The sequence below is a fragment of the Sinohyriopsis cumingii genome, chromosome 1, assembly GCF_028554795.1.
Source record: "Sinohyriopsis cumingii isolate HCF-2022 chromosome 1, ASM2855479v2, whole genome shotgun sequence".
NCBI classification, from domain to species: domain Eukaryota; kingdom Metazoa; phylum Mollusca; class Bivalvia; order Unionida; family Unionidae; genus Sinohyriopsis; species Sinohyriopsis cumingii.
The window spans coordinates 65,169,453-65,195,271 of record NC_142961.1 but is presented as its reverse complement, the minus strand read 5'-3'; the positions used below and the strand labels follow the sequence as shown (position 1 = coordinate 65,195,271).

The 25,819-nt window shown below is 34.5% G+C and overlaps 2 protein-coding genes across 3 annotated transcripts; one reads left to right on the top strand and one right to left on the bottom strand.

The window, feature by feature from the left end:
• The first annotated feature begins 1,040 nt into the window (after positions 1–1,040).
• Positions 1,041–15,096, top strand: LOC149807016 (uncharacterized). The gene is made up of 3 exons (XM_089960673.1): positions 1,041–1,353; positions 5,110–5,335; positions 10,145–15,096. Exons 1-3 carry the CDS (start codon positions 1,042–1,044, stop codon positions 10,657–10,659), a joined length of 1,053 nt encoding a protein of 350 aa, XP_089816799.1. The 5' UTR covers position 1,041; the 3' UTR covers positions 10,660–15,096.
• A 1,700-nt stretch (positions 15,097–16,796) lies between these two features.
• Positions 16,797–25,175, bottom strand: LOC149807015 (uncharacterized). 2 transcript variants are annotated; one of them, XR_016414165.1, is made up of 2 exons: positions 24,432–25,175; positions 16,797–16,950 (listed from the first exon to the last, which is right to left on the bottom strand). XR_016414165.1 is itself a non-coding variant. In XM_089933246.1 (2 exons), the coding sequence occupies exons 1-2, from the start codon at positions 24,464–24,466 to the stop codon at positions 17,591–17,593; spliced, it is 366 nt and encodes a 121-aa protein (XP_089789372.1). In that variant the 5' UTR covers positions 24,467–25,175; the 3' UTR covers positions 16,973–17,590. The 2 variants fall into 2 exon arrangements, 1 of the variants encoding a protein (XP_089789372.1); XM_089933246.1 differs by lacking the exon at positions 16,797–16,950 and adding an exon at positions 16,973–17,921.
• Between the last annotated feature and the right edge of the window lie 644 nt (positions 25,176–25,819).

The following is a 25,819-nucleotide window of genomic DNA, read 5'->3' as shown; positions in this document are numbered from 1 at the left end:
AGCAAACAAATACGCTCTGAAAACCAAATACACATATTTTGTTACCACAATACAAATGAAGACGAACGCATTATCATTTGAATCTTATTAAATAGTGATTTTTTTAAAAAAAACCCCAAATAAAATTCAATGAAGTGATGTCTATAAGAATTATTAATATTGTTAAATTTATAGCACAATTCGTGTAATAAAATCACTTGGTCGTACTTGACTGGACAGCTAAGATAAAAGGCGAATCGGAATATATACATAGAGAGAAAATGTAATGTTTGATGGTACCAAAATGCATTAACCTTTTTTTATTATATATTTACTTTAACTGTTAACAACATTTTGACAAATTAAAAAACATATTTCTAAGCAGACCCTCTCCATTTGACCATCTTCTTATACATGTGGTCCCATTCTTCAAAAAGTCTGTATAATATAAATAGATCAGGACTTCACATTAAAAAAATATACTCAGATCCTCTTTGTACCGCGAATGGTTAACTAATAGGTCCAAATCATGTTGATTTCACAGAGCATAAAAACCGTAAACCTCAGCTGAACAAGATTAGTCCACCAAGCAGAATGGGTACATCTCAAATTACTATTTAAAAAAAAAAAAAAAAAAAAAAAAAAAAAAAAACCAACAAAAACAACTGTCCTATACCAAGTAATACAATTTTTTAAAATCATTTCAAGAAGTTTCTTAATGATCAATTTGGCAAATAATAATTATAATAATAATAGCAAAAACTAAAGTAAGGATTCTTCATTCCAGATCACAACTGTAATGGAAAGTCCGCTAAGCGTGAAAGGTGCTGGGGATACATTTGTGTCATTCTGGTAAAGTCAGGTTAGAAATTATAAATCAATGATTCATTTGACTTAGTTCTTTGCACTTTTTATCACATTAAACGTTTTCGTTGTTGAAATCGGCAGGGGGTACAAACAAACGGGTATGTATAGTCCGACTGTAGCCCGAGTCGGAAATGCTTTTTATTTGGTACACGTATACTTCCGTCGTCGTAAAATTGCCGGGTAGCCATGGAAAATATGACGCTGAAACGTTCTCTCATTTTTTTCGCAGTGATTTTAAGTCGAAATTGGATCTTATGCAAAGAAGTTACACACACCTCATACCATTATACTGCCAGCTTTGCCCCGCACGAAATGTTCCAGGATTTATTCCCACTTACACAGAGTAATTTTACAGAGAAAGTGCTGCAAAGTCCTGACCCCTGGGTGGTTGTTGTGCACGATGGATCTATGGAGAAGGTGTGGAAAACCATGGCAGCTGGCGTACGGGGCATTATTTGGGTTGGCATGATAGATAAGCGAACGGAGCAATCCCTGCTGCAAAAAATCGTAAGTAGCATGCTGTCACATTGGGTTTTATGATTGACGATGGTGACGTCACGGCTACTGTGGTGAATGGCACGACTAATGGGAACTGTGTGGGGTGCTGCAGTGATCATTTAAACACAGCAATAAAAAGAACTTTGGAAAATAGCGTAAATATGCTATGCATACGTTTCCAATAAAATACTTTATGACAATATTAACTGTATAACAACATTTGTAGTCTTATAAATGCTATATCCATTGTAAAATGTCATTAAAAAATCTTGATTATGTGATAATCCCAGAAGATGTGAGAAATTGTCTCTACATGTAACATTCAGAAAGAGCAGGGATCATTTGAAACAATTATAATTTTACTGAGAAATGCATTTGTAAGGCAAATTCTATGTAGTATTTTCAGCTGCAACCATAACAAATTTGACGTTTTTAAAGTTTTACATGGTAGCAGAAACAAAAAATTATAGATGAAAATCAAATTCTAGATTTGGTAATTTAGAAGATAAATTGCCAAATTCAGAATTCCATTTTCTTCTGGAAGTTGGTACTTCATTATTATTTCCAATCAATTTTTCTTGTATATCTCTTCATCCATTTTTAAAATAAAATTATTACCATGTCATCATGCTTGTTGCAGGTTTGAGTAATAATTTGTTATAAAATTAGTTTTATATGACATTATAGCTGCAATTATGCTTTGTAAATCAATAAAATTAATGTTTGAAAGAAAATAATGAACTCTCACATCCACATTGTTTACTTTTAATCCTGTCTGTTAGAGAAACTCTAGAGCACTCCGGTGGCCTCATTGTTAGAATGTTCGATTCGGATGTGGGTGGTCATGGGTTCAAACCCTGGCCTAGTCATACCAGAGACTTGCAAAAATGGTACTAGCAGCTGCGTTGCTTGGTGCTCAGCATTAAGAGGTTAATGTTAGGATTGGTTGGACTGTTGTCTGGATAATACGACTGGGTGGGACATGATGCTGAATGTCTGTGGCATGATGCTCCAGTGCTAGACATCACAATAAACTGCCACACAGTAGACATCTTAGTGATATGACTAGTTGATTGTTCAAGCTACATAAAAAAATCTAAATCACACACACACACTCTTGGAAAGAAGCAAAAATGTTTCCAATTTTAAAACTGGGCAGCCAATCCATTGAATCTAACTAATGACCAATATTGCTTCTCACTATGTTGGCAGAGGTTTGAAAAACTGGTTTTTAAACATAGATTTAATTACTTCTGTGAAAATAACATTCTTACACCTTTCCCATCTGGCTTTATTCTGGGTGATTTTAAAGTAATCAATTAACCTGCCTCTATAACACATTTTGCAAAGCAATAGATTCTGGTAAGGAAATTAGAGTTGTGTTCTGTGACATAAGTTAAGCTTTTAACTGTTTGAGGCATAAACGACTCAGGAGGCCTGTTAAAATGGTTTTTCTAGCAATCTTAATGGCATAAACGACTCAGGAGGCCTGTTAAAATGGTTTTTCTAGCTATCTTAAAAGCAAAAGACCATGAGCATTACTTACAAGTATATTTTTTGTGTGGAGGTGTATTTTAAGCCCCATACTTTTGTTGCTATACATAAATGATATTGGACTAGACTCCAATATAAATTTATTTGCAGATGATATGAGTCCCTTTCTAATTGTAGATAATCTCTTTATTACCACTCATAATCTTAAATAAGAGCTGGCAAATTTTTTTAAATGGACAAATCATTGGCTTGTATCTTTCAATACTTCCAAAACTGAATCATTGACAATTTCTAAGAAAATTATATTCCCTTCCAAATTATTGACCATTGTTTCCACAATGGCTAGCTCTAGAAGCAGTTACTGTTCACTTTTAATCTCACTTTTTTTTGTTGTTGTCCCCTTTCTTTTCTATTTTTTTTACAACTTTCTGCACAATGTTTTATATATCGTAATTGATAATTTCTCTTTTTACCTTGTTCTCTTTCTTTATTCTCTTCTTTCACCTGCTTCATTTTTCCAACTTGTGTTTTATTTTCCACGGCTAATGTTTAACTAAGAGACTCATTACGTTGACTATACATTAATTCAATTATTTGTCATTAAAACTTAATTGTCAATCATATATTCTTATATATATATATATATATATATATATATATATATATACATACAATTTTTATATCATGGAAGGAGAACATTTTAAACCATTGACTTTCATTCTAATCATTTACTTTCTGTATTATAATCTTGTAATCTTCAGCTTCAAAGTTAAGAAATAAGATATGTTGAAACTAAATATACTAAGAAAATCTGTACCAACTAAACAAAGATTATCAATATTTGATAATAAAATTGTAATTAACTTTTACTTTACTTATCAGACATCATTATTCTAAGCTATGTAATTTTCAGAGCATTCACAAACCTAAATACATTAATTGTATTTCTTTCGACACATGCCATACAAACTTGTAAAGAGTGTATTTTGTTCACTAAGAACCCGTATAGATGAATATGGTAATGAAAATAAAAGATGATCAGTTTTAGAATAGCTTAACTTTTTATCAGTTATCCATCCAAATGGAGTAAAAAAAATATTATTTTATATATTGAATTAGAAGGTTCTTCATTTCTTGAGGTTTAGATGGATAATTAAGAGTTGTGATTTTTTCTAAGTCAGTTGAAAACTGTATGTATCAGACATTAAACTTGGTACAACCCCAGGTAAATTTCTGTTCTGGAGAGTATTTCTTCTTGCTACCAGTACTACTTTCAATCCAAACTATGGTACATTAGTTGTTTTTCTTCTATATTTATACTTGCACCAGAAAATTTGGAATGTTGATACAACAGATATCAAGCTGACATCAGATTTCTCTGAACCATCAAGAGCAAGTAATTCATCATCAGCATACACAGAAAGAACATGGGATGTGTTACCTGTGTTTATTCCCTACATATTTGTAATTATTCTTATCATGTGGAATAACTTCTCTGCACATAGGTTAAAAGAATATGGGGAGAGATGATCACCCTGTCTGCACACTATTTCCATACCAAACAATTAGAAAATTTGCAGTTGATAATTGCGCATGGTTTTTGATGTTTTGACAAGCATTTTTAGGTCCATTTTATCATTGTTTCTTTAAAAGTTAAAAAAATAAATTTCTTTATCAGTAAATGGCATTGCAACTGAGTTAAATGCATTTTCAAAATCAGTCAAAAGAAGCAGTTTAAGAATATTGTGCTTTTTGGTGTAAAACATTAAATCATTTAAGTTTTTAATGTTCTGTCTAATGTATTGTCCTTTTAGAAACCCATGTTTGATCCTTATACATAATTGTGGTAGGTAGGGTTTTAATCCTACATGCTATATATGAAAAACAACTTGATATGATAGCGAATGGGTCTCTAGTTTGAAATTAGTGTTTAGGTGGCATTATGGTTGAATATGCTGCTTGTTGACTTGCGTCCATACCTTCTCATAGCCTCATTACTGAACATACTGATTGTTGATTGTTGTCCATACATATACACGACAGTATGGTTGAATATACTGACTGTTGATTGTTGTCCATACATTCACACAGCCTCATGTCTGAACACACTAACTGTTGATTGTTGTATGGTTATTGATATGATTGCTTTGCATACTGAACACAGGCTACCTGTGCACTGAAAGAAGAAAGAAAGAGAGGAAGAAAAAAGAAGAGAAAGAAAACTGTGTTAATACTGATTCTGAAGTAAGATTTTTTGTCTTCTGTTTGCAGGATTTCACAGAAAGTGGGAATTCTGTTGCAAGGGTGTACCCATATGGTGGAAAATCAACCAAGGAGAGGAAATGGAAATCAGCATCATCACCTAATGAAGCACGAGCACTCGCTGTGAACTCACTGCCAGACAGAACATACAGGATCAAGGATGGTAACATGCGTGACTTCCTGATTGAAAGCTTTATGTCCAAACCATCGAAATTTCCAGTACTGATAGTTACAGGTGTGTTGTCCACAAAAGTTTATTAACCAGTTATTCTTTGTTTTTGTATAAATTTCGGTCAAAATATACTGTTAATCATGATACCATCTGTACTCGCTTTCAAGTCTAGTCAAACTGCAGCCATCCAAGATCCTGATCTGCTGTAGCATAATGTGCCTGCAGGTCAAGGTTGATGTTGTTTGTTCATCTGATTACTCCTATCAAATTGTAAAGACCCAGATCTGCTGGCTCATTTTGCGATGGCAGATCTAGGTCTGTACAGTTTGCAGTTGGACTTGACTTATAAGCTAGTATAGATGGTACTTTATTATCATCTAATTCTCTTAATTAATCAGTAATTTAAAAACAATTCTGGCACATAAAATGTTGTAAATTATTGAAAATTCAACATGTATATACCATAACAAAAAGTATATGCAAATTTAGTTTCCACATTGAATTTCCTAAAACGTTATGCCCATGGAAATTCAGACATAATCATAACTATATGTCAATAGACAGAATCCATGGCTATAAAGACAGTGTAAAATATGGAGCAGTAGCCATCAGAAGCATTCTGACTAATTTCTAGTTGTAGGACTTTAGTTGCTGTTTGTTGACACAATCTTTTGCTTGGAAATTGAAAACAAAATCATTAATAATTCTTAAAATGACTCTTTAAATTCCAAAGATACAGTTCATCTGTGTGCTCAGAATTCACTATTTTTTTCTGTAGAGTTTTAATTTTGGTGGATTTTGCTGTTGCTCCAAACCGTCAGTTAAAAGACCTCGTGAACAATGATCCTTCTCTAGAAAAAGTAGGACCACTTCAAATAAATTAAGTATCCATAAGAATATCAACGTATGCAAAGCCATAAAAATAGATACCTTCAAAAATCAAGTCAATTTGTAGCATGATACAGATGACCCTAATATATGGGCCAATTAATGAGTATGCAGGCAGTTTGTATCCTTAATGTTAAAAGTAGTTTTGGAATCCATAATTTCAGACTAATTTAATTGCAAAAATTTGTTTGGACAGTTTTTGCCAACTTAATGTACGGTGCATCACTCCAGCTAGAGGGTCAGAGAAAGTCTGCAATTCAAGTAATCAAAGTCATTGTTGACATGAAACCTGTAATTATGACTGACAAGTTTCTTACACTCATCTTTGGTGGAAATTACTGTAATATTTCATTTTTCTCACACTTTTCAACATTTTGTCAGATGAATGGGTAAATTATAGTAAAATAATTATTGTTATGTGTTTAGATGCTTAATTTAAAAACAAATTAAGGAGAAGAAAGTTGTTAGGACCAAAACATAGAGGAAAACAATAGAATTACACTATTACCAAGCCTTTGTAACAAGTATTTTACATTGGTTAGATTAAACATTTACCAAGCCACTGTAACAAGTATTTACATTGGTTAGATTAAACATTTAGCAAGCCATTGTAAAAAGCATTTACATTTGTTAACATTACTTATTTACTAAGCCTTTGTAACAAGTATTTACATTGGTTAAATTAAACATTTACCATGCCATTGTAACAAGTATTTACATTGGTTAGATTAAACATTTACTAAGCCATTGTAACAAGTATTTACATTCATGGTCCTTAACAATTTCCCTCACTCAGAGCATAAATATTTTAAGAGTTTGAAATTTTCATCAATATCACACTGCATTCTTCAACAACTAATGTTGATAAGGGGACGTCCATTAATAATGTCAACAATTTTTAGGCAATTTTTTACCCCCCCCTTCCCCCCTTGTCAACAACTATCAAACTTTCAGTGACCCCCCTAATAAAATTTTACCCCCCCTACAAACTAACAGTATTTTATACAGCTGGCTTTTATGCTAAAAATAGAATTATGGAAATTAAAAGGTCTACAAATAAATTTTAATACATTTTTTTTTACTTGTTTAACAGATTTCAAATTGACTATAACAATTTTACAGCACATGCAAATGGAGGGGGGGGGGGCATTTGCCTGAAATGAACAAGAGTCTGTTATCAAAGTGTACAGTATTTGTAAGGCATTAAGGTTACTGCATCTGGTTGAAGAAGTTGTATGCTTGTGTAGGCTACATAATTTATTTTATGTATTATGTTGAAGATGACTGTATAATAGTCAAGCTCTCAAGTTTCCTAAGCTCAGTTATCCATCCTTGGAGGGATAGTTCATGGACTTCAATATATATAGCATCTATACATATAAGATAAATGCTATTTAATAGAAGTCCATGGATAGCTATACTATTTAGATGTCTATGGCTCATTGTAGTCTTTGAATTTAGTAACAGCTTCCCTTAAAAATCTGTCTACAGTCTGCAATCTACATTGAATAAAAACAAAATATGATGATGCAAGACTATGACTTCCTTGGCATGAGCTCAACCGGTTTAGGATTAAACTGGTGGGCTGTTGACGGGCGAGCGAGTGTGTGCCATACCAATGCACCGACCAATTTCCTATTTTTTGATTTATTAAATTTATTGTAAAAAATAACATTGTTGACGTCAATTTATCTTGAACTCCCCCCTCCCCCATGTCAACAATTGTCAAACTTCTTGAAACCCCCTCCCCCTATTTTGTTGACATAATTAATGGACAACCCTTAACATGATTTATAATGGTCATGTGATAGGAGGAGACTGGTGTAGATGGGTGGCAATTCAAGTCCCTAATCCCTGTTTGGTTTTGGCCTCTGCTGTCTTATTTTGATCACCTTCTTCACCTTCTTTTGTCTATATCGTCCTCTGATGTGATATCTTGGTTTGATTGGGGACAGTGAAATGTCCTATATTGCTACAATGTTTATGTATGACTGATGATTCCCTACTGATGTGTTCCTTAATCCTGGTTTCTAAAACTGCCCATTTCCCCAATGTAATCCTTCTCACAATTACATTTGATATAATAAAACAATGTACATATTTTCAAATTTTTATTTTTGTCCTTCACATGTGTAAGTTGTTATCTGAAGAGTTGTATGGTTTGTAATATACATTGATCCCATGTTGTCTGAATACTCTGGCTAGGATTTCTGATGTACCATGGATATATGGCATGCCAGTGTTGGTTCTTTTTAAGCTACTTCTGGTTTTGTGTGGGGTTTTTTTCTCCACTTTTCTGGAAGTTGAAAATCCACTCTGGGTAGCCAATTGCCCTTGGTGCTGATTTTACAGTACTTCCTCCAGTCAATCTTTCCCCATCAGTGACTAGAGAGTTAGCTTGGTGCATTAAAGACCTTACTCCTTACCTCTTGTGTTCCAGATGGTGATTGGAATAAAAGTTCAGGTACTGGTCCATGTAGAATGGTTTTTCCATACCACAGTGACTTTGGTTGATCTATCATCATTTATATGTATACACTTGTCCAACAATGGTAGCTTGCCATTTTCTTCTTGTTCTGAAGTGTACTGGATAAGTGGGTCAGTGGAGTTGAGATGATCAGAGAAATTACTAATGATCATGAACTATCTAGCGCAAGGAAGCAACCTTTTCAGAAGTATTTACATTAGTTAAAATACTAAATTACCAAGTTGTTGTAACTAATATTTACATTATTTAAAATTACACATTTACGAAGCCTTTCTAGCAAGTATTTACACTGGTTAAAAATACACAGTTACCAAACCTTTGTGACAAGTATTTATGTTGGTTAAAAATTAACATGTGATGCCCAAAACTAAGTTATTAGTTCATAATACAAGAAAGGAACTATTAATGTTGTTTCTGCCATTCTTGGATGTCACCTCTGTCTGCATGGGTTCAAGTCTCGGATTCAGCCATTGTGGGTGTGTGAGAAAGCTTGCCAGTAGCTTCTCGAGGGTCGGTGGTTCTTTCCCAGGTTTTTCTTGGGTTCTTCATCAACCATTAATACTGGCTGCCATGTATAGCCTGTCGTGTGCTGAAAAATGACATTAAACCCTACAACAACAACAACATTCTTGGATGCCTTTCCATTGCTTGTAATCAGCAAATAAATGTAGTTCTGTTATTTATTTATTGAGATTCACTAGTGCTTATTTAAATATGTGTAATTATAAGCGATTGATTGTTCTTCGTATTTTCATTAAATCATGAATCATGAAAATTGACTGGACCTAGTGACACTATATGTAAATGGTCTTCACTTCACTACAGCCATGAACAGTGTGTAATCAGGCTGCACTCCTTCATGAATCCTGTAACATATGATGTTCAGTTTTTAAGTGATTTGCTAGGATTGAGGGTGTACTCTAGGTTTAGTCAGTACAGTGGTACAAAGATGACAAATAGCATAAGATAACCTACATTTCTAGTAGTGTACATTTTTGTGCAATCAGCTGGATGAAATATCTCTCTATTAACAGCAGATCATCTCGTTTTAAATAAGTTGCTTTTTTTCTTATCACATATAGTAAAAATTCAGAGTCAGTGAGAAATAAAATCTTCGTATAATTTAAAGGAAAAAAATCTTTGATGGGACAGAAAGCATGATATTTTAAATAATGAAAGTAAAAGTTTATTGGAAAAGAAATAATTAATTTTCAGATTGATTAATATTTAACAAAATGATATTGGATTGTACTTATTGTCGAGAGCTGCAGCATGTACAGTAAATCTTACAGATTAGCTACATTAAAAAAGTGCTGAATGTTTAGGACATACATTATTTTAATCACTAATGCAAATATTGATGTTCTTAATATGTTGAATTTGTGAATATAACTATATTTTACTTATAATTTCATTCTTATTATTATTATTATTATTATTATAATTATTATTATTATTATTATTGTTATTATTATTATTATTATTATTTCTACTAGATGAACAGGAGGCATCAACACTTCATAAAGCTCTGGCAGTTAGATATGAGAAGTACTTCATTTTTGGCCGAATTGTTAAACCAAGCCCAGAAGAGTTACAGAAACTAGGACTGACAAAAATCTATTTTGAGCCACCAGCCATATTTGTTCTTCTTGCTCAACGAGATAACAAGGTCGTGTCAGACAACTTTCAGTTTAGTACAGTTCAGTATGACAAGCTAAAGATGGGAGAAATGAACTACACCAATATTATTCAGTTTCTTTTTGCTGTAAATGGTCAGTACAGGTACTTGTTGCCAGGCGCGAGTTTGTCTGATCAGAAGACAGAAGCTGAGATGGAGGATATCCTGCAGATTGAAGGTCAAAGGTTTCAGATCACTTTCTCAGATGTCAGATCAGCTTCAAATGGATCTAAGAAAGCTATGCCTACAAAAGAACAAAAATCTGATGACGTGAAGTTTGAGTTCAAAAAAGAGATTCATTATGGGGGTTCAACCGTAAAGGATGAACTTTGAAAAAATTACTGAGTAACCTTTTTTTTTAAGGCACATTCATGTAAGGGACAGCCATTTTAGGATCTGTATAAATGCTTGTTGTGTCTGATTCAGTTATAGTTGCACAGAAATTCACATTAAAGCTAAAATTTCTTAAAATACAGTCACAAGTCATTAAAATGGTTTCTTTAAAATTTTTGTTTTGGTAGTTTTATCAATAATGTTCCCCAAGAGAGATAAATTTTCTTTCTTAGGTTATCATATTAGGTCCCTTTTCTGACAGCAGGTTTTTTTATACTACATGCTATTAGGCACAAAGTATGAGAATATCTAGTTAAAAAAATACAAAATTGATAGTGATGCAGCTGATGTACAGAGTTTCATTACCATTCAAGATTTCTTGCAAAAATGCCATTTTAGAGAATTTTCTTGAAATGTAGGAACATTTGGTATAATACAGGTACATGATTTTACTTCTTTAACTTCATCGTTATGGATACTTGTTAGTGGTTTGTTTAATGAGAAAACATACCATTGCTCCTTAAGTATGTATTGCAGTCTGTAAGGGATTAATTTTATATTAGATGCCTCCAGTGACCTAAGTGGTTAGAGCATCCATCTCAGATGTGGTAGGTCCTGGGTTTGAACCCCAGCCGATTCATACCAGAGATTTATAGAACTGGTACTAGCAGCTGCCTTACTTCGTGCTTAACATTAAGACGTTAGTGTTAGGACTGGCCAGCCTGGTGTCAGGATAATATGATTGGGTGGGACATGATGCCACATGTCTGCAGCATGATGCCCCAGTGCTAGACATCACTGTAAACTGCCACACTGTAGACATTGTAGTCATATGACTGAAAATTGTTAAAGCAACATTAAAAATAAAAAACCATACACCCACACACACATACACACACAGACACACTTACACACACACACACATGCACACAATTATATGTATTACATAGTATAAGTGATTAATTGTCTCTATTACATTCTATGAGGGATTAATTGAGAAGAAACTGGCTTTAAATACCTAAAAATGGTATGTAGATCACTTAGTTGCATTACACTGTAATTTGAAATTCACAGATTGTGCTGAAAAGAAATTTGGTCATCCATATCAGCTTCACCAGCTGTTTGCCTGACTTGCCTTAGTCATAGTTCGTTAACAATAATAGCACGCAGACAATCAATATAAATAACAGGTCTGTTGTTGACGCTTTGGATGTACAAATAAAGTATGTTCTTCATGGCCATGTTGTTGATGTCATAAGATCAGGTGATTTTAGGATTTCCTTTGAATACCAAACCTGCTCTCTCTGCCAGAGATCAGATGTGACCTAAAAGCCTCAACAAATACATACAATCTGTGTGTTGATGTTCTGGACATTCTATACTGTGGCTTTTTTCTACAGGTTGAATAGAAACTCTTACCACCCTCACTATCACATGTTAAAACAATGTTGAAGGTACTTCCACAGTAACCCCTCACTATAAGATCTTTCCTTATGACACCATTTCTATTATAAGGTTGGTGTGATTGTAACTCTCAATTCATTATATACAGGTGAAATTACATACATAATGAATTTCATTTTAAGGTGGTCTCACTATAAGGCAGTATGGCTATCATGGACAGTATTATAATGGAGTACTGTATTGGGTATTTTCATTATTGACACATAATCTGCAACCTTCATCAAGAGTATGTTAGTATTTTGTTTTTAACTTGGTCTGAAGTAGTAATTTTTTCTCATTCACTTTATTGTTCATTTATATTGTTTAAATGAATATTCTCTGTCTTCATAAATTGATTACATATCTTGTCAAGGGTCAGAGATCAAGCTCGTGCAAGGTGAATTCTGTTGCTGGCATGGCATGGCCAGTGTTAAAGATCCACAAGGTATCATTTTGTTTTTTGCCTGTTTGAGGCTTGCATACGTTTTATGAACATTCCCAGTAAGAAATGACTTTGAAAAATGTATTATTTTCACTTTCAACAGCTCACAAGGTCAAATTTAATGGTACTTTTACTATTTATGTGATCAATCTGAGAATTGCATTGACTGGACTGTACACAATTTACATGGTATACATGACATCTAATTAAATTTTAATTGTGAATCATCCTTGATTGTATACAAATTTAGTGTCTCAGAAGTCAACAGGTCAAAGGTCAACATCACACATAGCATAGGGCCCTCATTCTTTGAAATAATTTGAGGAAGGAGGTTAATGTTGTCAGGAAAGATCCCTGCAGGTTTGGGAATACAAATTTTGAGGTAGAGGGTACATTTGATTGGAATAGCTGCTCAGGCTTTCAGTTGAGACAACATGTGTTATAAATGTACACCAATGAAACTCTGGCACCATTAAGGGAACATAATTTTAATGTTAATTTTGTTTTATTTAGCAGACATTGAAAAAAGGTCAAGCTCAATGTGGTTATCAAAGAAATGTAACTGTTTGAGCCAAAAAATTGAAAATCTGGAGTTTAAAACAATACTTAAAGTCTTGTCATATCCCAGGCACTATGCAAATACATAATGCAAACAGTATCATCCAGGAACTATGCAAATACATAATGCAAACAGTGTCACCCAGGAACTATGCAAATACATAATGCAAACAGTATCACCCAGGAACTATGCAAATACATAATGCAAACAGTATCACCCAGGAACTTTGCAAATATATAATGCAAACAGTGTCACCCAGGAACTATGCAAATACATAATGCAAACAGTATCACCCAGGAACTATGCAAATACATAATGCAAACAGTATCACCCAGGAACTTTGCAAATACATAATGCAAACAGTATCACCCAGGAACTATGCAAATACATAATGCAAACAGTATCACCCAGGAACTATGCAAACACATAATGCAAACAGTATCACACAGAAACTATGCAAACACATAATGCAAACAGTATCACTCAGAAACTATGCAAATACATAATGCAGACAGTATCACCCAGAAACTATGCAAATGCATAATGCAAATAGTATCAGGTTAATTCTGCAACTTAAGCTGTTCTGTATTTTTTCTTTGTTACATGAATTTTAAGAGTGAAATTGTTTGCTTATGCTGTTGCATTGCTTTATATCATGGCAATGTAAAAAATGTTCTCACATTCAACACCAGAATCATTTGTATTATTACTTAATGGCAAGTCAGCACAATAATGGCTCCATGATGTTGATTAAAGCAAAATTTGATAATGTGAATATAGTGAATCTCCTCTAAATAAAAACCCTTTGGATCCCCCAAATGTTTTGTTTTGGGCAGTTTTTTGTTTACTGAGGTTTTCACAGATTATAAAAATGTCTTTTTCTAAACACTTACGTGATGAGAGAGAGATTAGTGGGTCTAAGATTGGAATGGTTTGGTCCTAACTTGGCTAAACCATTGGCACACAGGGTCAAACAGTGTTTGGTCTTAGCTTGACTAAATCTTTGGCACACAAGGTCAAACAGTTTTTGGTCCTAGCTTGGCTAAACCATTGGCACACAAGGTCATTTAGTTTTTGGTCCTAACATGGCTAAACCATTGGCACACATGTTCAAACAGTTTTTGGTCCTAGCTTAACTAAACTTTTGGCACACAAGGTCAAACAGTTTTTGGTCCAACTTGACTTAACCACTGGCACACAAGGTCAAACAGTTTTTGGTCCTAACTTGGCTAAACCATTGGTAGACAAGGTCAAACAGTTTTTGGTCCTAACTTGGCTAAACCATTGACACAAATTCAAAAGGTTTTGATCCTAACTTGGATAAACCATTGGAACACAAAGTCATTTAATTTGTCAGATTTGCATGTGTTGTTGAAATGATGTTTGCTTGCTTGACAGTTGTTTTTTAATTCATTCTTGAAGAAGAAAAGTTTGCTTTGAATATCTTATAGTTAGATCCCAAATGTTTTCTCTAGCTTCTTCATTGTAAGTTTTAGCACAGATTCATACTCATTGATCAGACTGATTTTTTTCCCATTAGGACAGATTAATCTGTGACACTTAGCTGCTCATTCTGACATGGTGATATGTGAGTGCAGATGAATGACAGTCTTGGCTATTTAAATACAAGTTTGAAATGATTTGTCTTCATTGAAAATCAGTTAAGTAAATCTGACTTTTTTAACGATGTTTTGTTGCTCTATATTGGCAAAGCATCAAAAGCATGGCCACATGCCTGGTTAATAAAACCCTGATATCTAATTGAAAAAACAAACAAAATGTTCTATTGATCACGTGTACAAATGAATAACATAAATCACATTTTAAAAAATGCAAATGGACATCAGTTTTCTTAAATGGCTTACCTACGTGCATTTAGTCAAACATATTGTAATAACTTTATGTAAATGTAATATAATTTTGCACTTCATTATATCTGTACATTTGATTTTGTCAGATTTTAGGTTTTAGAAATGAACATACAGATATACAAGCTTTATGTTTTCTCTCAGCATTTCTTGCCTCACATCTGATAGACCAATTTATGTGCAGTAGTTTAACTGTAGTCACAGGGTCCATTGGGGTATTGCATTATATCTGGAATCATGTTTTAATGAAGGGCATTATAATTAAGGAGAGCTCTAATTAGTACCTACTATTCAAATTAGTAAATATTATTCTCGCAACTACTTTTCAATATTGGTGTATAACAATATGCCACAAACAATTAAGAATGATGTACAGACCCATTAACTGTATAAAACTGCAATGTCTCCAAGCACTATATGTTGTTAGTGTCTCCAATCAAATTATGTAGTTAATGTCTTCAAACACTATATGTTGTTAGTGTCTCCAAACAAATTATGTAGTTAGTCTCTCCAAACAAATTATGTTGTTAGTGTCTCCAAACAAATTATGTATTAATGTTTCCAAACAAATGTAGTTAATGTTTCCAAACACATAATGTAGTTAGTGTCTCCAAACAAATTATGTAGTTAGTGTCTCCAAACAAATTATGTAGTTAATGTCTTCAAACAAATTATGTAGTTAGTGTCTCCAAACAAATTATGTAGTTAGTGTCTCCAAACAAATTATGTAGTTAGCATCTCCAAACAAATTATGTAGTTAGTGTCTCCAAACACATTATGTAGTTAGTGTCTCCAAACAAATTATGTAGTTAATGTCTTCAAACACATTATGTAGTTAATGTCTTCAAACAAATTATGTAGTTAGTGTCTCCAAACACATTATGTAGTTAGTGTCTCCAAACAAATTATGTAGTTAATGTCTTCAAACACATTATGTAGTTAATGTCTTCAAACAAATTATGTAGTTAGTGTCTCCAAACGAATTATGTAGTTAGTGTCTCCAAACAAATTATGTAGTTAATGTCTCCAAACACATTATGTAGTTGGTGTCTGCAAACAAATTATGTAGTTAATGTCTCCAAACAAATGTAGTTAATGTCTCCAAACACATTATGTAGTTAGTGTCTTCAAACAAATTATGTAGTTAGTGTCTCCAAACACATCAGGTAGTTAGTGACTCCGAACTAATTATGTAGTTAGTGTCTCCAAACACATTGTGTTGTTAGTGTCTCCAAACATATTATGTAGTTAGTGTCTCCAAACAAATTATGTAGTTAGTGTCTTCAAACAAATTATGTAGTGTCTCCAAACATATTATGTAGTTAGTGTCTTCAAACACATTATGTAGTTAGTGTCTCCAAACCATTATGTAGTTAGTGTCTTCAAACACATTATGTAGCATTTACAGAAATTACATTGAAATAAAGCAGCATTATACAAAGATATAAATTTTACCAAGAAGAAAAAACTTGCCTACATTGTGCCTAACTGTTTAAGTTAATAAGTCATCACTTCTCTTCTGCAGTTTTATTATTGTTTACAATCAAACATTTATTTCTGAGACCTAGCACTAGAATTTACACATACATTGACATTATATCACCATTTTACACTTGATCAGAAATATGTTTGTGTTTTGTGGGGTTTAAGGGCAGTTTTTAGCAAATAATAGGCCATATATGTCAGCCAGTATATTTGGTTGAGGAAGAACACAGGAAGGACAACTGACCAGTGGGAAGATACTGGCATAATTTCTCACATACCAACAAAGAAGAGGTGTGATGTTAGTGGTCTGCAAAGGCAATTACCTTATTGACCACTTGGCCACCCAGAACCCCTCCCTCATCAGACATATATAGTTGCACCCTTGTCCTTCAATAGGTCTGTATGTCTGTCCAGCTGGATAAGTTTAAGATTGGGTCAGCTTATCAGGCACTGATGTGTGATATCCACATTCCATGAGCATATGCTGGTACAGACTAAAATAAACAACAACAAAATTTCAAATATTTGTCTTAGTTTCTAAACATCTAATTAGTAATCTACAGTCTGGTTTGAAATCAGATCATTTAGCTGTTATGTAGCTTTAGGATAGATAGATAGATAGATAGATGGATAGATGGATGGATGGATGGATAGATAGATAGATAGACAGACACATAGAATAAATGTTTAATATGCAAACTCAGAAAATATCAAAATTGGTGATACATTATAAGACTGGTTTCAAGATTCCCATGCTGATAGAACACAAGAAGCAGTTAGTTGTACCCTGGAACAGCAGGATATCAGGTTTGTATGCTTGGACCACTGTTGGTTTCAATTTACATTACTATATTGTCACTGTTAGTCAGTCCAGTTTAAGTCTATGTGCTGAGGATAATTTTCTGTCAAATGGTAGCATGCCTTATAAATAAAGATCTACAAAAAATTCCAAAAAGTACAGAATGAATATAGCTAAAAACCCACCACTTTTAAGTAGCAATGTATTTTTGATAAATATTACTTCTCACAAGTATTCCCTATCCTTGCATATGCATACACAAGAAATAACCACTAAGTCATAGAAAGGGATAGATATAATCCAAAATTCAGACTAAATAGTAATTCATCAGAGCTTTATTTCTCCTTTGTATGACCTCCTTTGTATGACCTCCTTTGTAAGACGTCCTTTGTATGACTTCCTTTGTATGACCTCCTTTGTATGACTTCCTTTGTAAGACCTCCTTTGTGTGACTTCCTTTGTATGACCTCCTTCGTAAGACCTCCTTTGTATGACCTCCTTTCTAAGCCATCCTTTGTATGACCTCCTTTGTAAGACCTCCTTTGTATGACTTCCTTTGTATGACTTCCTTTGTATGACTTCTTTTGTAAGACCTCCTTTGTATGACCTCCTTTGTAAGACCTCCTTTGTAAGCCCTTCTTTGTATGACCTCCTTTTGTATGACCTCTTTAAGAGTAGGGGGATATATTTTTAAGACATTTACACTGACTAAAAATATGAAATTGATAATGTACAAGCTGAAGCAGGCAGAATTGTCCATAGAACAATGAAGTCTGCATCATACATAAATATTTTTAAAAACAACAAGATGGGGAAAACTTTCAGCTAATTAGTAATCTACAGTCTGGTTTGAAATCTGGTTTGTATGCTTGGACCACTGTTTGTTTCAATTTACATTACTATATTGTGCATATGTGCATATGTTTAATGTGCATATATTGTGAATAATTGTACCAAATTAATTGTAATTTGTTGAAACTGGTCCAATAGCTTTTAATAAAAGAATTGAAACAATATTTAGTGATGTGGGTGAACGATACAATAAATGATGCATGATGAACACAGGGCCATAGCATAATGCATGTGCATATTGTGCATATTAAACATTTATACTATGTGTCTGTCTATCTATCTATCTATCCATCCATCCGTCCATCTATCCATCTATCTATCTATCTATCTATCCTATAAACTTTAAACATAGAATATGTCATTTTTATCTCACTACATGCATTATGCTATGGCCCTGTGTTCATCATGCATCATTTATTGTATCGTTCACCCACATCACTAAATATTGTTTCAATTCTTTTATTAAAAGCTATTGGACCAGTTTCAACAAATTACAATTAATTTGGTACAATTATTCTTTATGACATGATTTGCCCAAATAATGTTTGGGATGACATCCCTAGTACAAATATGGCTACCATAATAATCAAAATAGAAAATGTGTTTAAAACTTCTTGTTCATTTTGCCTCAGACTGTGTGCCTATTTTGATTTAACTTGGACAAATGTTTCTCATCAAATGAGATTGGGTTGCTTCCCATGTCATGGTTTTCCTGAAATAGCAACTTGTTGGAAAAATGATTTTGGATTCTTCTCCAAAACATCTGAGCCAATTTCAGTTAAGAATGGTAAGATTGTGTCAAAGTCACCTTATAACCTACCTGACAGGTCATGTAATGAATTCTCTCACTTGTCAGTCGTTTTTTCTTGTTATTAGGGGTGACTCCTTCAAGAGGACACTTGTTAAACATATGCCGATGGGGAATGAAATAGATTGATGACCCTTGCCTAGCAAAGATGCATTAGATCATGCTCTGTCAAAATGATGTGTGGAGTGGCTCATCTAGCAATGGTGTGGCTTCCGTAGCAACCACATTAACAAACCTTTTGAGTTTGTCTCTAATAATGTCTAAGACAATTTTGATCAAACTTGGTCGAATTGTTTTTTTGGACGTGCTTTATTAAAGCAAATTTTGAGTGGCCCCACTAGCAAAAGATTGGCTTCCTTAGTAACCATACAGGAAAGCCTTTTTTCAACTTCTTCTTAAAAGCAAAGTCAATATCAACCATCAAATTTCCACCCAAATAGCTAGAAAATATCCTCATATTGGTGTCTTTCAACCTAAGGCACATGCTATTCTAATTGCTATGTGTGCCTTTTAGGCCAATATATGACAGGTGAACGATATTCTTTATTTCCAACTTCATGGTCTATACATCCAGATTAAAGATATACATGTAAATGTATTTTAAGTACAAGGTCATAGATGTCTTGTATACAAATATACTTCAGAATGTGTATGTCATTGTTAAGATTAAAATTATATACATATACACACTAAAAGCTGTTCATAATGGTGAGCAATACATTATGCAGCAGTATTATTTGTATAATCTAATTTTGATATTAATTGCTCATTTAGTGACCCATAACTAACACCACCTGAAGAAGATATTCCACACCTTTCCCCTATCTACCATTTAGTACTGTTACGACTATGGTCATAAACTAAGTAGCATAAAGAAGCAAATCAAACAAGTTTTGTATAACTTAACAAATAATTTCATTATCAACGTTATTAATGAAAATGTGAAAGGAACCTACAGTGTTAGGAAATGAATCCATAATAATTCTGAGAAAATGCTATTAAAGTTCAAAAGAATGTAAAGTTCGTATAAAATTCAGAAGCGGTAATATAGTGGTCCGCCTAGGATCATGGCGTCGGCAAAATGCCTTGTCCCGAACTTCTTTGAATAATTTACAATAGTTCCAATATACTGGTATGGCCCAGTGAGCACTTTCCGTGTCCAATGGATAATCCAAACAAATGTTTTTCCTCTACAACATAAAATACGTCTGTAGACTTGATCTTATAACAGGAACACAAGAAATTAAAATGATTGAAAATAGGAATAAATCTGATTGGTCAGTTCTCTGCATAAAAACACCTTCAAGAGTATATTATCACTATACGTCGCAATATACCCCATGTGGCAGATCTTATTACTAAATCTAATATTTCAAAATACCTATTCATATGACCTAACACATCCAATAGGAATTAACTTTATTCTTCTAAAATACCATCTGACCGATCTGTAAAACGAGAAAAAGGCCACATCTCGTAAACATGTTTACTAATAATGTTATTATTAGTAACTGTCGACGGGGTCCCGAGTGGCCGAGTGGTCTAAAGCGCTCTCCGTTACGAATCATTGCCATCTCACATCTGTCTGCGTGGGTTCGAGTCTCGGATTCGGCTAATGTGGGTATGTGAGTAAGCTTGCCAGTAGCTTCTCGTGGGTCGGTGGTTCTTTCCGGGGTTTTCCATGTATAGCCTATCGTGTGCTGAAAAATGGCGTTAAACCCTACAACAAAACAACAAGTAACTGTCAACACATACGTAAGTATCATTTATGGATCATAGGCAATTTTACGTCATCTAATATCTTAAAATATAATCTATGCACGTACGAAATCCAGCTATCGCTAGTCAATATAATTTACAAGCATGAGTACAAATTAAAAAAATTAGGCAAAAGCATGTACCAGGAGTTACAAAAATATAGATATACCTTACCGATTTGATTGGCCACTTTTCTATTTTTTATCTGTTGCTTTGTATGTCACAGACTGTCCACCACTACACTTCCAGTCTACTTCTTTCTTTTTGCATATTTTAAATTCTTTTTCACAAACGTTTTCAGTATAATGACAAGTTTGTGGAAGCAATGCAGCCATCTTTTCAATGTTATATTTTAGATGTTCTCAATAATGACTATTCTCTCATTCTTATTGTGTGAAATTGTAAAATATATTGTAATGGCTGGTTCTATTTTTGTTAGAAATGCATTTCGGATTAATAATAAAATATTGTAATAACATGAATTGATTCTTAACAACCCTGTTATCACTGTTTATGATTATCACTTTAGATTTATTATTGTAAAATTTTCGCTGCCAGATTCATGTTTTACGATAATTATTTTGGGAAATAATTGATTCATTGATTGAAAGTTATACATTTTTAATTTTTAGACATTTACTGTCTGACATTCGAAATTTTGCATTTAATTGGATTCATGCACAGCAATTTGAGTATTATTCAGAAATACTAGTTTCCTAACAAATGTCAGATATATCTTGACTTTGCGTTGATTGATTTCTTATTTGACTATTTACAGAATTTTATATGAGATTTCAAATATAGAAATTCAAGAAAATATAAAGCTGGTAGTCCTTAATGAACTTTAGCATATGTAGAGTAATTTCTTGTTTATTTTCATATGTAAGCTTAGATATGGAGCGTTCTTTTGTGAAATCTGTTCTTTGTTACAGATTGTATCGAACCCGGACATGCAGCCCTGCAAAATTATAACAACCCACTCCAATTCTTTGGATGGGGTGACACCTCTCAAGTCACTGTGACGAACAGGTCAACATGTTCCATCTAGCTAACTCATGCCTTTCTTTTCGAGGAGTTTCCCCGCAAGAAAACTCTGGAACTGCAGTGAAAAACATAACTGCAAAAATCAATAGGTGGATAGCACAAATCATTTCTTAATAACTGGTGTGGTCTGAATTTTACATCACTATAGTACTGGGTAATATCGTTGCCCTTTCAATTTCACTCTGCTAAGTGTAACCACACCTTGTGAGGAACGATGTTTATTACAAGACAACTATGCTAATAACCATGTCATAAATGTCATATATATATATATATATATATATATATATATATATATAGCAAATGTAATAACACATTTTCATCCTTAGTGAAGGCGTAACTACCGAATTTATTTTAGAAACACTACAAGATTATGTACATGGGTCAAATAAATTCAGTATTTTTCGAAATGCGTTAGTTTGGATCTTGCATTTGTGTTCATTTCATTAGATTTTTGACATTCGTTGAATAGTTGGAACCTTTTTCTCGTTTACGCTTGTAAAACATAGAAATTATTCAACATGTTTCACAAATTTGATTTAAAATGGAACTCGTGTAAAATCCGCTTTGATTGATATGACTGACGTTATGACACTAATAAACGTAATCTTTATGCGACCTTCATGTTTAGGATGAATTATTCATGGAATGGCTATACTTCGAGTATCGACCTTCTCTCACTCTCGCATCATGTGATGGTAAAAGTTGTAAAAATTTAGATCACAGATTTAATAGTGACCATTCCAACATTGGTCTATTCCAGTGCTGTCCAATCCGCGTTGAAGTAGTTTTGAAATATGCATTGAAACCACCTTACACGAGATTTCGCTTAGTCACGGAGCACCAACGTATTTACTAGACCCCGTGAGCATTTTGTGGCCGAGTCCTAGTGGGAAGAGGAAGGGTCTAGGCAGGCTTCTGGTGGTCACGATAGCATAGCAGTAGGTGAGTGACTATCATCAACACACCAATTAGAGAGGTGATGTGTCTAAGGGATACCGTCATGGACAGCCTAAAGGATAATTGGGTAGACTTCGTGGGGGATAAAGCGATAAAAGCAGTACCTCTGATTGAGAAGAGATAGGTGAATATCCTGAATAAGAAGTTGAGGACTATATATAACCTCCCGAGACTTTCGAGAACTTATTTCAAGTGGTCGTCAGTATTTATTTCACTCGTCTAGGAATCACGGATCTTACCGGATACGATTGGACTCAAGGTCCTGACCTTATACAATGATGGTATTTCATCCACCTCCTTTCTTTATGGAGCATCTATATCAGTAGTCTCAAACACGCGGCCCGCGGGATGCATGCGGCCCGCCAAGCCGTATCCTATGTCCCGCAAAATGAATGGCGTCACAAGGTGTCATGAGAGATAACAAAGGTGGTGCGGCCCTCAGGGTGGTTTGAGCGTGAGACCCCTGATCTAGATGGACTCAGTGACAATTACGAAAGGGGCCAGTTCAGTAGAATCGTCGACTTTACCAGCTAAGGCTTATAGGCCGGAACAGTGCATGACTAGAGGAATATATGACACAGCGTCGATTGCATCATTGCCTAACGTTCTGATGAGATCGGCGAACCCTCAAGCCCACCCTGGGCTATGAGCGACTTTTTTTTTTCCTCGCCATTACTGGTGGCTTCAGCGACATGGGCCATTCTAGCAGCCGCCAGCATTTCGTTCATGATGTTCATATAATTATTCAACTCGCCCAAAATCATTCATTGTCGAACAGGGAGGCATCGCAGATAACTCACAAGACAAAGTCTGTGATGGAATTGAGATTATTCTTTATCAGGATATGAATTTGATCACATGTTTGAGCCTGACCCAGAAACGTTTAACGGTAAAATGTCCAGTTGCGAGAAGAGTTTCCGGCCGAATAGCGAGAGGAGCAGCAGCCAGAGTGGCAAGCATTCCATCTCTCGCGAACATCATGCATATGACTATAGTGCAGAAACCCTACCACCATACTGTCAACAATGTTTACTACCCGCCCATACCGTTTGCAGATGAAAGATCGCTGCTTATTTCCGCCTTCAGTTGGGTCTCGATATCACCGATCGTCCTCACGCGGTAGTTATGGGGGCTTTATTGGTATTTAACAACTAGCAGAGTGGGATATATTATGACTGATAATGGGTGGACGTGTATAAGTGACATCTTCAATAGGTAGTTCAACCTCAATGAGAAACAAAAATCTTTATGAAGTTTGTACCAATCTGATATAAAATACATAGTTAGGGCCGGATGTCATAATGACGCCTATGTAAAACGTCGCACCGGTGGTAACCTTATATTGATTCAATATTTCCGTCGCGTTAAGAACAACAGCATGGTCGTCGTTCTCTTGAAGCTCCCATAAAGGAGACTGCAAGCTCATTCCCAGGAGCCGCTCTCCACCCACTCCACCTCTCGGAACAATGCCAGCTACGACCGTAAAGAGTGTGGCGTGACAGGGTGTTATGCCGCCACTGTGGTAGGTGTGGTATGGTTGGGGTGGGGTGCTACAAATATTTTATTTAAATTATTATAGAAGTCCAACCCAGGCTCGATTTTGGTTGGAATTTAAATTAGTGAAAGATACGTGTAAAGCTCGAGCCACAATTCCCGACGGCTAAATGATTGAATATACAAAAAAGTGAAATTCAACGAATAACAATTTAATGACAATTCAATAGTCAAAATGATTAAATTTCCCAAGTACTTACCTTCCGCTCAACTCTCTGATAGCCTGTTGCATCATTTGATTAGTAGTGTGAGACAGCTTTCCACCTGTCCTTGTATTCTACTTGTCTGCGCATTCTTCTATCCTATTCCTCCAATTCCTTCGCCTCTTCCTCCCGACTTTCTCCAAATTCCTTCTCCTCCTGGATTTCACTATACTCTCCTCCTCCTTCTCTACCTTCTCCTCCTCGATTCTCTCCACTGACTAAACTTGTCGACTTTGACCGCTCTAATAGTCTCACTTCCGTCTCCCTTCTCAGAGACTCGGGACATCACTGAACCGGATATCCTGTCCCCCCAAAAGCTTCCCGTGAAAACAGAAGGACGATACAATAATTTCCTTAGCCCTCTCATCTCACACTACACCCAGCCTATCATCAGATAACGGCTATTAAATTTCTTCGGTGACGCATTCATTCACATCGAAATACTAGTACGTTCTTGTATGGTAAAACAACGTCATAATAAAAGCACTGTATCAATTACTTCTCATGCATACATCAATAAAATGAGTCACATCAGTACATATTCCTAACCCCATTATACTAAGTAATATCACAACAATCAGACACATTTCTTTACCTTACAACTCGTAAAAAGTATACAAATATTCACATATCCATGCCCTGATATATCTATACATTCATATTAACTAATCTTACACACTTCAACATTTTCCAAATTCACAATTTAGTAGTAGTAGTAGTATTATCGGTGGTAGTAGCAGTATCAGCAGCAATTGTATCAGTGGCATTAGAAACAGCAGCAGCAGTAGTAGTTGTTGTTGTAGTAGCAGTAGTGGTATCAGAAACCGCAGTGGCTGCATATTTTATTGTTAGCATTGAAAACACCTATAATAGGAACGTGTAACGAATTAAACAAGATGACAGAATGACAGACATAAAACGGAAGGAAAATTTAATCGATATCTGAGAATGAGAAGTAAAAAATGTGAAATAGCCAAATATGAGAGTATATGGATCAGTAGAATCCGTGTCTGAACCAAGTTATTTCTATGTATCCAAGTCCATCCTAAACATTTCATTTTTAATATACTAATATGTAATTGGTACTCGTACCAGGATGTATAAACTGTGTGTGATTGTGTCGTGAGGGATAGAATAACAACTGACACACCATCGATGTATACAATTCTGAACCCATACACAAGATAAAGGTAAATGATCCATGTATACAATTTTGAGCCTACACACAAGATGAAGGTAAATGATCCATTTATACAATTTTCAACATACACACAAGATAAGGGTTAGGTCATTAGAGATAAATATTGCAAAGAAGCTCTTGCAAAAAAGTATGCATATGGCTTCTCAAAATAAAGATACAAACTAAAGAAAACGTAATTTGTGGT

Coding starts and splice junctions, on each gene's coding strand:
- LOC149807015 (XM_089933246.1), bottom strand. CDS start 24,466: ATGATGCAACAGGCTATCAGAGAGTTGAGCGGAAG. Junction 17,922..24,431: donor ATCAGAGAGTTGAGCGGAAG/GTAAGTACTTGG, acceptor CTACTCTTAAAG/AGGTCATACAAAAGGAGGTC.
- LOC149807016 (XM_089960673.1), top strand. CDS start 1,042: ATGACGCTGAAACGTTCTCTCATTTTTTTCGCAGTGATTTTAAGTCGA. Junction 1,354..5,109: donor AATCCCTGCTGCAAAAAATC/GTAAGTAGCATG, acceptor TTCTGTTTGCAG/GATTTCACAGAAAGTGGGAA. Junction 5,336..10,144: donor TCCAGTACTGATAGTTACAG/GTGTGTTGTCCA, acceptor TATTTCTACTAG/ATGAACAGGAGGCATCAACA.